The sequence below is a fragment of the Salvelinus namaycush genome, chromosome 4 (genome assembly GCF_016432855.1).
Source record: "Salvelinus namaycush isolate Seneca chromosome 4, SaNama_1.0, whole genome shotgun sequence".
NCBI lineage: Eukaryota > Metazoa > Chordata > Actinopteri > Salmoniformes > Salmonidae > Salvelinus > Salvelinus namaycush.
This window is the reverse complement of record NC_052310.1, coordinates 39,806,313-39,822,384: the sequence shown is the minus strand read 5'-3', so window position 1 is coordinate 39,822,384 and position 16,072 is coordinate 39,806,313. Positions and strand designations below refer to the sequence as shown.

The 16,072-nt window shown below is 44.6% G+C and overlaps 1 protein-coding gene across 1 annotated transcript; it reads left to right on the top strand.

The window, feature by feature from the left end:
- The first annotated feature begins 1,837 nt into the window (after nt 1-1,837).
- On the top strand, nt 1,838-15,513 carry LOC120046516 (zinc finger protein 318-like). Its single transcript, XM_038991818.1, has 10 exons — nt 1,838-2,286; nt 2,672-3,547; nt 3,719-4,913; nt 6,909-6,991; nt 7,099-7,198; nt 7,309-7,622; nt 10,249-10,431; nt 11,225-11,324; nt 11,739-11,857; nt 12,590-15,513. Exons 1-10 carry the CDS (start codon nt 2,023-2,025, stop codon nt 14,564-14,566), a joined length of 5,211 nt encoding a protein of 1,736 aa, XP_038847746.1. The 5' UTR covers nt 1,838-2,022; the 3' UTR covers nt 14,567-15,513.
- The last annotated feature ends 559 nt before the right edge of the window (nt 15,514-16,072 follow it).

Below are 16,072 nucleotides of genomic sequence, written 5' to 3'. Positions count from 1 at the left end.
ATTGAAACGCTGTTAGCGCGCACCACCGCTAACTAGCTAGCCATTTCACATCGGTTACACTGGCACCATCCCTACGGTGAAGCATGGTGGTGGGAGCATCATGCTTTAGGGATGTTTTTCAGCGGCAGGGACTGGGAGACTAGTCAGGATCGAGGGAAAGATGAACGGAGCAAAGTACAGAGAGATCCTTGATCAAAACCTGCTCCAGAGTGCTCAGGACCTCACACTGGGACAATGGTTCACCTTCCAATAGTACAGCAACCCTAAGCAAACTTCCAAGACAATGCAGGAGTGGTTTCGGGACAAGTCTCTGAATGTCCTTGAGTGGCCCAGCCAGAGCCCGGACTTGAACCCGGTTGAACATCTCTGGAGAGACCTGAAAATAGCTGTGCAGTGACGCTCCCCATCCAACCTGACAGAGTTTGAGAGGATCTGCAGAGAGGAATGGGAGAAACTCCCCAAATACAGGTGTGCCAATGTTGTGGCGTCATACCCAAGATGACTCAAGGCTGTAATCGCTGCCAAAGGTGCTTCAACATAGTACTGAGTAAAGGTTCTGCATACCAATGTAAATGTAATATTTCAGTTTTAATACATTTTCAAACATTTCTAAAAACCTATTTTTGCTTAGTCATTATGGGGTATTTTGTGTAGATTGATGAGGGAAACAAACAATTGAATACATTTTAGAATAAGGCTGTAATGTAACAACATGTGGATGAAGTCAATGGGTCTGAATACTTTTCGAATGCACTGTATATCTTAATTTGGAAAATGTTCTAACTTTATTTAACTTTGAAAATATGGAGTAGGTTGTGTAGATAGATATGTAGGGGTAAAACATTGAATAAATTTTAAGACAGAAAAATGTGAGAAAAAAAGTTCAAGCGGGTGTTGACTTTCTATTGGCACCGTACTGAAATTAATTGCCATAAAAAAAATATATATATATTTTACCAGGTAAATTGACCTAGAACACATTCTCATTTACAGCAATGACCTGGGGAATAGTTACAGGGGAGAGGAGGGGGATGAATGAGCCAATTGTAAACTGGGGATGATTAGGTGGCCATGATGGTATGAAGGCCAGATTGGGAATTTAGCCAAGACACCAGGGTTATCACCCCTACTCTTACGATAAGCGCCATGGGATCTTTACTGACCAAGAGAGTCAGGACACCTGTTTAATGTCCCATCCGAAAGACAGCACCCTACACAGGTAAATGTCTCCAATCACTGCCCTGGGATATTGGGATATATTTTTTAGACCAGAGTAAAGGGTGCCTCCTACTGGCCCTCCAACACCACTTCCAGCAGCATCTGGTCTCCCATCCAGGGACTGACCAGGACCAACCCTGCTAAACTGGCTTCAGAAGCAAGCCAGCAGTGGGATGCAGCTGACATGACTAAAACTGCTTGTCTGAATTCAACTAGTTAGACAAAAGTTAGAGGTTTTGATGATCACACAAATAGAATACAACTCAAACCCAGTGTTTTCACTTTAAACAAAAATGTTACCCCTTTTCAGCCAAAAATAGAAACGTCTTGCTTGCGCTTGTATCAATTGGTCTGGGTTTACATTAGACGCGTATTATTCAGACCAATGCAATGAGGTGTAGAGATATTGAGATGGATTTGGGGCCTGTTTTTTTTACGGGCGATGGCTGGAATTAATATGTCTCTTGCTATTTTCTTAGTAGTACGGGATTAGGTAGGAGTATTTACAGTATGTAAACCTTTTTCAACCACACACTTCAGCACGGTAGGTGGCGGCATGCATCTTTCACGTTGTCTTGCGGACCGCCAGTAATACCAAAGAAGAAGGTTCAAGCAGGCCGGAAATCACAACACATTGAGCGCTGAGTTGTTCGTCAAACATTCAAATTCAAATAGCTACATGGTAGCTTGCATTTGTTATCACCAACTGCAGACAGTAAGTAAGAGAAAAAGTAAATGTGCATAGAATCAGTGCGGTAGTAAGTAGCTGTAATTGATAGAAAAGGGCCAATTTAACAGTGAAATATGTATCGTGGTCGGCCTCTTCCACCTCGAGGAGGGTACCCGCAGCAGTGCGAGGGCCGTGGTCCTACTCCTGTCCGGCCTTATCCTGGGCCACCGTTTAGAGAAGAAAGAGGCAGGCCCAGACCTTCGTTTCAGGGTTACCACGACGGGCCTCCAGACCCGTACAGGCGTTCTCCACCGCTCAGGAGGTATCCTTCTCCCGGTTCAGTAAGTCACAGAGGTCCAGGCAGTGAATATTGGGGCAGCGGCCCTCCCCCAAGAGAAGTAAGTACAATAATTATGTGCGGGATACTGTCTACCTGACTAGTCTGCCACTTGCTAATTACATTGGTAAATGTAGCTTTCAAAAACAATTCGTGCATGTTGTCTGTTTGCATAGCGCATTGGTTAGCTAGCTAACTAGGCTAGTTATCATGACTATTTGTCACTGTTTATTGTTAACCAGCTACAAGCGCAGGTGCAATTTTTATTTACCGTGGAACTGGACGTTGCCCCGTCCCTTGCACTGGCTCCTATTTCCTTTTTACTGGAGCAATGTATTAATTTGCCGAAATGCTGTGTCTAATAACTTAAATCCTGTCAAACTATTTATTGTAATGAAACTGATTACAGTTAAGGAATTTGATTACAAACCTGTTTCTGTCAATAGAGATCTCCATCTTCTCCCCGTGGTTGCATCCCCACAGACCACAGTCTGGTAATCACTGTGGGCAATGAATTGACTGGACCACCTGGGGCAGGGCTACCCTCAAGAGACTACCCTCCTTACCTGCCAAAGAGGTCCAGTTATGATGGCCCTGACGACCGTGGCCCCAGGAGGCAGAGTCCCAGCAGAGGGAGAAGCCGACCTCGTAGTCGCAGCCCGGGAATCAGGGTACGGAGCAAGAGCCGTCCTCGTAGTCGCAGCCCTACAATGGGGGGACAGAGTAAAAGCCGTGCCAGAACTCGCAGCCCTGCAATGGGGGGACGGAGTAAAAGCCGTGTCCGAAGTCGCAGCCCTGCAATGGGGGGAAAGAGTAAAAGCCGTGCCAGAACTCGCAGCCCTGCAATGGGGGGACGGAGTAAAAGCCGTGCCCGAAGTCGCAGCCCTGCAATGGGGGGACAGAGCAAAAGCCTTACTCAAAGCCGCAGCCCTGAATTGGGGGGACAGAGTAAAAGCCGGGCCCGAAGCCGCAGCCCTGAAATGGGGGGACGGAGCAAGAGCCGTCCGCCAAGCAGGTCCCGAAGCAGGAGCGGGAGTCGTGGCCAGAGCTATGGACAGGCCCGCAGTATAAGCAGAGCAAAGAGTGTTGGTCCACACAAGAGCAGGAGCCGCAGTGTCAGTAGCAGCAGTACCAGCAGTACCAGTAGCAGCAGGAGCAGCAGGAGCAGCAGGGGAGGCTGTAATAAGATAAAGAAGATGAGCAGGTTCAAGGAGCTGGAGTTGGCCCGTCGCCACAAAGAGATGGAAGACATGAACATGCCCACAAAGTCCATCCTGAAGAGGTGCATGGACTCAGAGACTGACTCCCCCTCATTTGTGCAGGTAGAGGACATATGCCATTTTATTACTGTGTTAAATTAATTGTGTAGTGTATTACCGATCTTCATACTCATTCTAACCCTGTCATCCCACAATGACCTTTTTTCTTTTATCCAAATGATTATCATGATTAATTTGTTCAACATATATTGTTCTTTCGTTTTTGTTTTGCAGAACAGTGATTCTCCAAGAGTTACCCCTGGTGCTGAGGCAGAGCGTCTCCTCTCAGCTATGAAAGGCATGGACCCTAACATGTTGGCCACCATGCTGGGAGAACTGAGAGATGACCCACGCATGGCCCAGGGCAGACTTGATCCCAGTGGGATTGCAGGGATCCTTGGCTTGTTGGGAGGTGCATCTGCACGGCAGGAGGAGAAAAGGAAGAGGGTACCAGACATTGACGATGAGGAGAAGTTCCTTTATGGTGATGAAGATGATCTAGAGAAGGGCAGGTCTCCGACTCCAGCAGGAATTCCCCGTCAACATGGTCTGTCAGAGCTCTATGGTGATATTATGAGTGAGCCGGCAAGCTATGGCGCCTCACAGCACCTAGAGGGCCATCCTGGTATTGTCGATCAGAGAAGCTCTCGTCAGCAACAGGTGGACAGGAGGTTTCAGCATCAAAGCAGGTCCTCTGCCACCCCTGACCATAATATCAAGGTTGAAGAGCCTAATGACTACCCACTAGGAACAGGACCACTGGAAGGGAAGGAGAAGCAAGACGTGGAGGAGTACGAGAAGATCCAGGACCTCCTCAAAACCATTGGGCTGGATCTGGGGGTGACGGAGATCAGCAAGATGGCTGCCAGGACTCAAGAGCGTCTGCATGGAAAGAGGCCCCCTCTGAAAACCCCTTCCCCTTGTCCTGGGAGGAGGCGGGGATACCGTGACTCTTCAAGAAGCTCAGGCAGGAGCAGGCGTAAGAGCCACAGTGGGAGCAGCTCCAGCAGTGGTAGCAGTCGTAGCAAAAGCCACAGCCCGAGTCGTAGCAGGAGCCTGAGCAGCAGCCTTGATAACAGAAGGAGCCAGAAGAAGTCACCCCCATCTGACAGGCGCAGCACCCATGGGAAGACTCGAGGCGGCGGAGAGGTGAAGACTGAAACTACTCCAGTGACACCCACCCACCCTTCTATCTCGATTCCTGCCTACGCCCAGGCACATGGTCTGGTACCACCCAACTATCCACCTCATGGCTTTGGGCAGTATGGGAACTGGCCGTACATGCCCCAACAGTGGCCGATGTACCCACCTCCATCTATGGGCATGCTGCCTCAATCTCCCACTGAAGATTTTCCGAACGCCCCGCCGTTTGACAGACCATACTTAAACGTCATCCAGCCAGAGTTACACCAGGGGGGTGAAAGAAAAGGTGAGAACAAACCATTGAATAAGTGGATGTTTAATTACTTGTTCATTCCTCTTCAATAAATACTTTTTGTTGGTGATCAATGAAACTGCAGCACATACGGTGCTTTCGGAAAGTATTCAGACCCCTTCTCTTTTCCCACATTTTGTTATGTTACAGCCTTATTCTAAAATGGATTAAATCAAAACATGTTCCTCATCAATCTACACACAATACACCATAATGACAAAGCGAAAACAGGTTTTTAAATATGTTTTCATTCTCCCCAATTTTGTGGTAACCAATTGGTAGTTAGTCTTGTCCCATCGCTGAAACTCCCGTACGGACAACCCAGCCAAGCCGCACTGCTTCTTGACACAATGTCCTCTTAACCCGAAAGCCAGCCACACCAATGTGTCAGAGGAAACACCGTACACCTGGCAACCGTGTCAGCGTGCATTGCTCCCGGCCCGCCACAGGAGTCGCTAGTGCGTGGTGGGACAAGAACATCCCTGCTGGCCAAACCCTCCCCTAACCCGGACGCCGCTGGGCCAATTGTGCGCCACCCGGTCGCAGCTGCGACAGAGCCTGGACTCGAACCAGGATCTCTAGTGGCACAGCTAGCACTGCGATGCAGTGCCTTAGACCACTGCGCCACTCGGGAGGCCCCTTTTTAGACATTTTTGCAGATGTATTGAAAATAAAAACAGAACTACCTTATTGTCATAAGTATTCAGACCCTTAGCTACAAGACTTTGTGTCCATTGAGTCCACCTGTGGTAAATTCAATTGATTGGACATGATTTGGAAAGGTACACACCTGTCCAGATAAGGTCCCATAGTTGACAGTGCATGTCAGAGCAAAAACCAAGCCACGAGGTCGAAGAAATTGTCCGTAGAGCTCCTAGACAGGATTGTGTCGAGGCACAGATCTGGGGAAGAGTACCAAAACATTTCTGCAGCATTGAAGGTCCCCAAGAACACAGTGGCCTCCATCATTCATAAATGGAATAAGTTTGGAGCCACCAAGACTCTTCCTAGAGCTGGCCACCCGGGCCAAACTGGGCAATCGAGGGAGAAGGGTCACCTCCCTGACCAAGAATCCGATGGTTACTCTGACTGAGCTCCAGAGTTCCTCTGTTGAGATAGGAGAACCTTCCAGAAGGACAACCATCTGCAGCATTCCACCAATCAGGCCTTTATGGTAGTGGCACATGAGAGCCCGCTTGGAGTTTGCCAAAAGGCACCTAAAGGACTCTCAGACCATGAGAAACACGATTCTTTGGTCTGATGAAGATTGAACTCTTTAGCCTGAATATCAAGTGTCACGTCTGGAGGAAACCTGGCACCATCCCTACTGTAAAGCATGGTAGTGGTAGCGTCATGCTGTGGGGGATGTTTTTCAACCGCAGGGACTGGGAGACTAGTCAGGATCAAGGGAAAGATGAACAGAGCAAAGTACAGAGATCCTCGATCAAAACACACAGCCAAGACAACGCAGGAGTGGCTTCGGGACAAGTCTCTGAATGTCCTTGAGTGGCCCAGCCAAAGCCCGGACTTGAACCTGATCGAACATCTCTGGAGAGACCTGAAAATAGCTTTGCAGCAACACTCCCCATCCAACCTGACAGAGCTTGAGAGGATCTGCAGAGAAGAATGGGAGAAACTCTCCAAATATAGGTGTGCCAAGCTTGTAGCATCATATCCAAGAAGACTCAAGGCTGTAATCTCTGCCAAAGGTGCTTCAACAAAGTACTGAATAAAGGGTCTGAACACTTATGTGAATGTGATATTTTATTTTTTATTTTAATACAGTTGCAAAAAGTTCTAAACCTGTTTTTGCTTTGTCATAATGGGGGATTTTGTCGATTGATAAGAAGAAAAGTTATACATCTTAGAATAGGGCTGTAATGTAACAATGTGAAAAAGTCAAGTGGACTCTATACGTTCTGAAAATACTGTAAGCAGTAGTTTTAATGATGTAACTCCTGTCTAATTTTGTACATTATTCCTGTATAGCATCATCAAAGATGGCCGCTCAGGATAATGGCAAGGACAGGAGGGTTTTAGAAGAGAGAAATAATGAAAGCCAAAAACAAAAGGTGGAGTATTCAGCTATCCACTGAAATTCAAATGAAGCCTACAGTATTGTCATTTGATGCTGTTTTGGCATACACTAGTTCTCTAATGATTCTCCTGCATTCTGTAGGTTCTTGAAGAACGTGAAAAACTGAGACGAGACCGAGAGATCCGCATGAAGAAGAAAGATTATCTCATGAAGGAACTGGAGAGATTGCGAAAACAGCAAGGTACTTCATCTCAAAGCCTTTTCTATATTTGTTAATGATTTTTTATTTATTTTTTTATTCGGAAGATTGTTGCACAGTTGGCAATTTTTTTTAAATTGTTGACTTTGTAGGGGAACTGCTGCGCAAAAAGCGGCGTGTAAAGGATGGCCACAAGGACCCATTACTGTCCGAGATCAGTCGGCTCCAGGAAGAGGTCATGTCTCAGATTTCTGTGCTCCGCAACGAGCACGAGGTAGCAGAGAAGAAACGATGCGAGCTTGACAAAGTGGCTCTTATTCTCGGTCTACAACCAACTGACAAGCCCCGGCGAGAGGGTAGGGCTTCTGGAGACCTTGAGCATCCAACACACCCACCACCTCCAGACAAGGAGAAGAAACAGGAGCGCGGCCGAGAGGTATCACCTGGGCTCCAGGCCTCTGCCAAGGTAGAATTCCGTAAGCTGCTCCCGGCACAAGCCACAGAGCTGAAGTACTGGTAAAACCTTAGAAAAACATGTACATTATTGCTCCAGAAACGTAATTATTCTGCAGAAAGTGACAGGTCAACTTTGCTTTATTTTAGGATATGAGTCTAAATGACTTCATGAATAACTATTCAAAAGGTCCGGTTTTGATTTAAATGTATACTTGCCCTTGTCTGATTCATTAAATACCAGTAAGCAGTAATTGCACTACATGACCAAAAGTATGTGGACACCTTCTCGTTGAACATCTTATCATGGGCATTAATATGGAGTTGGTCCCCCTTTTGCTGCTATAACAGCCTCCACTCTTCTGGGATGGCTTTCCACTAGATGTTGGAACATTGCTGCGGGGACTTGGTTCTATTCAGCCACGAGCATTAGTGAGGTTGGTCATTGATGTTGGTCGATTAGGCCTGACTCGCAGTTGGTGTTCCAATTCATCACAAATATGTTCGATGGAGTTGAGGTCAGGGCTCTGCAGGCCAGTCAAGTTCTTCCACACCGATCTTGACAAACCATTTCTGTATGGACCTCGCTCTGTGCATGGGGGAATTATCATGCTGAAACAGGAAAGGGCCTTCCCCAAACTGTTGGCTCAAAGTTGGAAGCACAGTCATCTAGAATGTCATTGTATGCTGTATCGTTAAGATTTCACTGGAACTAAGGGGCCTAGCCCAAATCATTAAAAACAGCCTCAGACCATTATTCCTCCTCCACCATACTTTACAGTTGGCACTATGCATTGAGGCAGGTAGCGTTCTCCTGGCATCCGCCAAACCCATATTTGTCCGTCGGACTGCCAGATGGTGAAGCGTCACTCCAGAGAACGAGTTTCCACTGCTCCCGAGTCCAATGGTGTCGAGCTTTACGCCTCTCCAGCCGACCCTTGGCATGGTGATCTTAGGCTTGTGTGCGGCTGCTCGGCCATGGAAACCCATTTCATGAAGCTGTTGACGAACAGTTATTGTGCTGACGTTGCTTTCAGAGGCCGTTTGGAACTCGGTAGTGTGTTGCAACCGAGGACAGAGCTTGTGTGGCCTACCACTTCGCGGCTGAGCCGTTGTTGCTCCTAGACGTTTCCACTTCACAATAGCAGCACGTACAGTTGACTGGGGTAGCTCTAGCAGGGCAGAAATTATGAACTGGCTAGTTGGAAAGGTGGCATCCTATGACAGTGCCACGTTGAAAGTCATTGAGCTCTTCAGTTTGTCCATTCGACTGCCAATGTTTGTCTCTGGCAATTTCATGTCTGTGTGCTCGATTTTCTACACCTGCCAGGAACGGGTGTGGCTGAAATAGCCGAATCCTCTAATTTGAAAGGGTGTCCACATACTTTTGTATATAAAGTGTACTTTGAATACCTGGCATTCAGCCTTTTGCTTATACATCATATATGGGGTTAAACAATGTGTGGTGCACACACTGCTCAGGCTTACCTGGACAAACAGTGTGCTATGTCATCTGTTGGTGTTGTCCAAGAGGCAGACTTTGACTCCTCGGTTTAAAAGTTCCCTCTTTGTATGCCAATGTCTGACCCAACTAATCTCAAAACTGGTCTACAAATGCATGCATGTTTACAAATTGTGTTTTTAACCTGCAACTTATGTGGAAACCTGTTCAGTTTCATATGGCAAACAGTTGTGATTAAGCATAGGGGTACATCTTCTCTGATATCTCACCCTACAATATACAATATTTTTCAGAGTGCACAGTATTTGTTTATGAAAGACCACCACCATGTCAAACTTATTCTCTGAAAGAGTTTCTGGAGATGCCAAACTCAGGTAAGATGTTTGTTAGAAGCTTGGAAATAGGGTATTTACTTTCATAGATTGAAAGATTAACATAATTCTTTGTAATTTGACTGTCATTTCATAAGAGCATTTTCACCATCAACATGTAGGCTAGCTAGGAGTGCAGCGATTAGTTGGGATGAATACTTTGCATACAGAGAGGGATCCCAATAATGTGGACTGTTTTAATCCTTTCCACTGACTCAAATTATTTCTAATTTGTTAATAGGGTGATGGTGTATTTCTAATTTATTAGAAAACTTAAACATGGGTATTCAATTAAAATAATTTATTGAATATGGAAAATATGTAACATTTGAAGATGAGAATACACGAAAGTCAAATGGATCTCATTGGAAACTCAACTCTCAATTGTAGCTGTTTTGTTGCGAGGAGTATATCTCCTGAAATATCATACTTGATGTTTTTCCACTCCACTCATGGTCTCTGAACAGCACTCATTTCTCACAACTTTTTTGCGCAACTCACAGATCAGTATTTAAAATGTAATTTTGACCATTAATTGGATAAGCGTACAGGAATATGACAATGCGAGTCAAATATTAGCCTTAAAAACAGGATTCTCTGACAACCTGAGTAACTCCCTCATGGCTGGAACACAGATCGCCTATGTTGTCAAGGTGAGAGTTTTTGTAATTTCCATGTTTGGGGAACATCCGTAAAATTCTCTTTGTTTGTCTTTTTAATACCGTCTTTCAGTATTATTTTTTTTGCCTGCTTCCTCTAGGCTTATTTAGCTCTTTTGCTGACTTGTAACTTCTGTTCTTCATTAGGCAGCATCATTGTCCTTAAGAGCCTCTCCTAAGAAAGCCCCAGCCAGTACCCAGCCTCCCGAGCATCCAGCAGACCTGTTTGAATACTATGACGCTGGGAACCACTGGTGCAAAAGCTGCAATGTCACTTGTGGTTCCATGTTCGATTTTTTCACACACTTGCACAGCAAATCGCACCGAAAGGTTTGTTTACCATTTTATAGAATGTTTCAATAAGACTCCAGCTACAGCAGTTCCAGAGTCCTGCTGTGGAACTAGTCACATAACGCACAGACTACAGAGAACAACCAAACCATCCTTGCTAGGCTACGCAATAAAGAAATGTGTTAGCTAGACAGTGTTGCTTAATGTACAAGTCTTAATAATACATTTTGCGATTGAGTGGTCAGGTAGCCGTGCTGTTCATGCCTTTACCAGCACAGCTGGAGCTCAAGATAATCAATTAGATTGCATGGCCGGAACTATTTTTAATAATGAATTATGAGCTAGCATTGTATTATTGTTTTGGGAAAGGTATGATCATCCAATTCAACACTTCAGTTCATCCTGTCTAGCTAGTTAGATAGTGAAGTTTACATTTAATTAAATTGCTATCTATTAAACACTTGGATGGACACATCTCTTTACAGGCCCTGTTAGCTATGAAGTCTGCTAGCTAGTTAGCTACCTTGAAAGAAACACAGTAGACTCCTGAATGTGATGTGGGAAGCCTATTGGCTGCTCTCAGCAAGGATTATTGTGCTCTGCTAAGGACTTATTGGCTGCAGCTGGACCCTTCTTGGTCATTCAGTCAGTGAATTGAAGAGCTTTTGTTTACTATCATGAAAATGCGGTCTCCTGTTTTTGTTCTTTGTCCCCATATCTGGTCGAGTTTCCTTTACCTTTCCAACCTTGCATTTTTTTATTTGAATTGTGCAGTCTCTTGTATTTTTACAGCAAATTGGTTATGCATTCTTTTTTCATTGGCACTGTGCAGACTCAGGATCCTTACAATCGACCATGGACGTCAAGTTCCTCCAACAATGAGATTAATAAGGTTTACTCTTCAGGGGAGAAAATGACTAAACCTGCTAAAGGTACCAACTTAATTTCTGTTTTTATACATTTTCCTTTTTCTAAATATGTGTAATGTACTGTTAAACGTTGTTAGCAATCTTTTACTTTTAGGCTCTTTGTGCTGGATCACTGCCACAGTTTGCAGTCACTGAATACAAAACTATGCATACGAAGTAAGAAATAAACATTGATTTCTATATGCAATGTAAAGGGGGTCATTTTGGGTAACCGTTAGTCAATTACAAATGTTGATGTTTATGTCCATGTTTACTGAATGTACTTCTTATACTCTCCAAGTAACAGACCTACATTTTATAACAATCTACTTTTATAACAGGTTCTTCCATGGAGAGCACAGTAAAGGTAATAATCAATGATTGTTTCCTGTGACCATTAAGTATTTTAAACAACTTCTCTCTCTTTTTCTCTCATAGGATCTGAGTTTTTGGTGCCTGTGAGGGGATATTATTGCCAGCTGTGCGAGGAGTTTTACGGGGATGCAATTTGTGCTGAAGATCATGCCACGAGTCATACTCACAATGAGAAATACAAGGTAGGCCATTACTAGTTGGGAGTAGGACATTATTTCACTAGGGCTACATTAAGGATGTTTACAAATGAGAAATTTGGAAACCTGGTTCGGTTTCCTGACGCATTTTGTTACTGCTTTGTGCACACAGTAGTCTTTTGTCTACTTTGCAGGCCTATGATCAAATAGTATCTGAAATGTTTAAAATGAGCTTGCCTGGTGCAATAGAAATCATAAAATAGTACCACAAATCTTGCTCATTTGACACTCCAGGCAGGCTCAAGCAAAGTATTTAAAATACTATTTGAACCCTGGTCTGCTACTTTGGATAGCTTAGACATATATCAGTTTGTAATTTAGGGGAACTATGTTTTCCTACAGTAGAGGTTGCAATACAAGTTTAAGTATGTTCACCTAGCCACTGTCACCAACTGCTAATTTAAGCATTTTCATTTCAAGTCTAAAGTTCAATGACTTGGTTTGAATTTGAAATTATTTGGGAATGACATTTCATACATGCTAATATTGGGTACATTGATTTACGTTGGTTTTTGGTTAGAAAATTCTAATGGTTAGTGTTTGGTGTTGGTGGCTAGGTAAACAAGCTCATTGTGGATTGCACTCTGTCCTTGTCCATACACTGCCTACAAGGTAAGAACACTTGGATGAACTGTCCCTTTAAGTCTAATTTTAGGGACAGTTTTTTAAATTTATTCCACTTTAATGTTTTACATATGTGTTTGGTCCTTCTGCTAGAAACGAATGTATGAGTATCCACTCTACGAACAGAGAAGGAACCTGGATCGTCAGGCAGGACTCACGTTGGAAGTTGGTGACAAAAAGCACTCTGAGCTCAAACGCAAACACGAAGAGGAAGAATCCAAAAAGAGCAAAGAGAAGGAGGAAGGGAAACATAAACGCAGCAAAAAGGACAAGGACAAGGGAAAGGACAAGGAGAAGATCAAACACATGGAGAAAGAGGGGAAGGCGAAGCACAGCAAAAAGGAGAAGTACAAATATAACAAGAGGGAGGAGGAGGAGGAGGAGGAAGAAGAGAGGGCCAAGTATAGCAAAAAGGAGGAAGATGAGAGGTCTTTGTACAGCAAGAAAGAGGAGAGATATAAACATAGCGAGGAAGAGTGGCCCAAGTACAGTAAGAAGGATGAAGAGAGATACAAGCATAGTGAGGAGGAGGAGTGGTTAAAAAATCACAGGGAGGAGGAAGAGAGGCCTAGGTCTAGCAGGGTAGAGGAGAGACCCAAGTTTAGTAGGAGGCATAATGAGGAGGAGGAAGACCGGTCCAGATATGGTAAGGGGAAAGAGCCCAACCCCAAATATAGCAAGAAAGAGGAGGTGAGGTGTCGATCAGAGAGGGAGGATGGGAAGCCTAAGAATGAAAAGGAGGAAAGACAATCAAGGAAGGACCAGGGTGAGCGTCAAAGGGAAGATGAGAAGTCAGGATCTAGAAAGCAGTCTGAGCCTGAGAAACCCGGTGAGCCTCCCAAAGTGTTCTGTGGGCCTAATCCAGCATTGAGAGCAAAGCTGCGCAAGAAAAGTGAGGAAACAGCCAAAGTAGAGCCAAAGGCTCCGTCTGCTTTTGGAAAGTTCAGTTGGAAGAAAAAAATTGAAAATGAGCTTGCGAAGGAGGCCGAGAGAGTGGCTGCTGAGTTCCTGAAGGAAGATGAGGCAGATGCTGAAGAGGATGACGACCCGGATGCGTTTTCAAAGTCTGTGGCCGCAGCCAAGAGCATTGCTATCAAGCTGTCAGGGAAGACAGTCATCCCCCCAACTAACACATGGGTACCCTTCAACTCCGAGAAAATACGCCCAAACCTTCCTGCTCCCTCCATGGTCCTGAGAAAGTCCTCCGGACTTGGGCCCTGGGTCTATGCTAAACCGGCCCCTCTCAACACCTTCCCCTCTATCAGACCACCCGGTGCCAGTGGAGAGACGCCCCTGCCTGTCATACAGAACCAGCCTAAAAAGGACCCTGTACTGGCAGCAGACATCATTTCCAAGGCGTTCTGTGGTGAGGAAGTGGAGTCAGCAGATGGCACCGGGAAGCCAGGTCCCAATTTTACACCAGACACTAAGAAAGCTTCCACAATGGAGTCTGTTAGTCAAGCCCACACATCCACTCCTTCAGCAGTGATGTCAGAGTTCAAGACTCCCCTGCCTCCCCCGCCTGTCCTGATCATGATGACCATGGAGTCGGATGTATCTGCACCAGGAGTCCCTGAGAGTGAGCAGAATGTCCCTGTGATGGTCACACCCCCTCCTTTCATGCAGAGACCCCCAAGTGAGGTGATGAAGAAATCAGAAAAACCGAAGTCTAGCCTAGCTGCCGCAAAAGCACAAGATTTATTTGACATATTTTATAGCAGCAGTACCACATCCACCACCAGCACTGCCATGTCCACTAAAACAGTCATAGAGTCCAAAGCTGCTCCGAATGACTTAAAGAACAGCGACGCCTTGGAGGCTACTGCCCCACAAACAGAGCAAATCCAACCTGAGCTCCCAGCTCTTGACAACAGTAACACCATTGAAACTGACACAAAGGAGTCAATGGAGACTGAGCGTGGGTCTGACCCACAGCCCAAGGAAGATGCGCCTGAGAATGCCCCCATACAATTCGATAACCCATCAGATACTCTGGGTATCTCAACAGAGACCCTGGATCTCCCAACAGAAGTGCTGGGCTTAGATCTGTTTGATTTAAATTTTGATTAACAGATCCCACTAGAACGCAGGCCATTGGAGGGTGGGTATTTTAGGTAGTTGATGGGATTAGGGTGTACATTAGAGGGGAACAAATAGTAACCAACACATCCTTCTGATTAGGAAACTAAGCCCAGTTGTCTTGGGCAGGTTGATGTTTATTGTCATGAATCTTGCCCTGGAGGCAGAACTGAGTGATTTCCGCTAGATGGGCCAACTGCAAAGTCATAATTGGCTATATCGTAAAAATGTAAGGTTAGATTTTATGACTTTGTGGCTGTGCCACCGAGTGACCACTGCAGAGTTGCCTCCAGTACATGAATCATCCCAATAAATGCCAACCTGCGTAACTTAGTGGCCCTAGCAGGCAGCTCGAACTTGAATGGATAAGGAAATGAAACTTCCACTGAAAGATATGAGACTTTCTTAAGTGATGAATCTTCAGAAATGTTGAAGCTTGTGCTGCAGTTCTTTTTGTGTTGAATAATTTCTTCATTCATCTCAACTTTTTTTAACTTAAGGTAACGTACAGTACCATGCTTATTGATTACTATGGTTTTGTGTGTATCCATTTTCAGCCTCATAAGCAAAAAGTTATTTAATCTTTAAATGATTGAAAGGTATTTTAATACAGGAACAAGAGAAAAGGTTAAAAGAAAACAGAACTTGGTAAGGTAGTGCAGCATGGACCAAAATATTTGAACAATGTTTTCTTTTACAATTGTGTCATGTAATATCTGTCACTCTTTACAGCACCCTCCAGAAAAGATGTGGATATATATATATACTCATGAACATAACCTTGGAATTGTTGCTCTTTTAAAAAAAAACTTTACATTGGTTCACTGACTGTACTATGTGCAATGCTATTCTGTGTTAGTTAGTGAAAATAATCAAACTGTTTGTCCTTTTAACTGTAGTTGCTAAAGTAGAATTCAAATAAATGTCAGTGACCACAACATTTTCTCTTATTTCTCAGACCTTGTAGTCGGACCTTGTAACCATAAAGCATCACTATGGTATGCCCCTTGCAGTCGAAAGGAATTCTGAAGAAAAATCTCACTATGAGTGGCTGCAATGGGCAACTCTGAAATGAACAGGACAATGTTAATATACAGTGCCTTAGGAAAGTATTCAGACCCTTTGACTTTTTCCACATTTTGCCTTATTCCAAAATTGATTAAATCGTTTTTTCCCCTCAATCTACACACAATACCCCATAATGACAAAGCAGAAACAGGTTATTTGAAATTTTTGCTAATTTATAAAAAGAAAAAAGAGTGAAATTTACATAAGTATTCAGACGCTCACAGACCCTTTGGCAGTGATTACAGTCTCAAATCTTCTTGGGCATGATGCTACAAGCTTGGCACAGTTTCTGCCATTCTTCTCTACAGATCCTCAAGCTCTGTCAGGTTGGATGGAGAGCGTTGCTACACAGCTATTTTCAGGTCTCTCCAGAGATGTTCAAGTCCGGGCTCTGGCTGGGCCACTCAAGGACATTCAGAGACTTGTCCC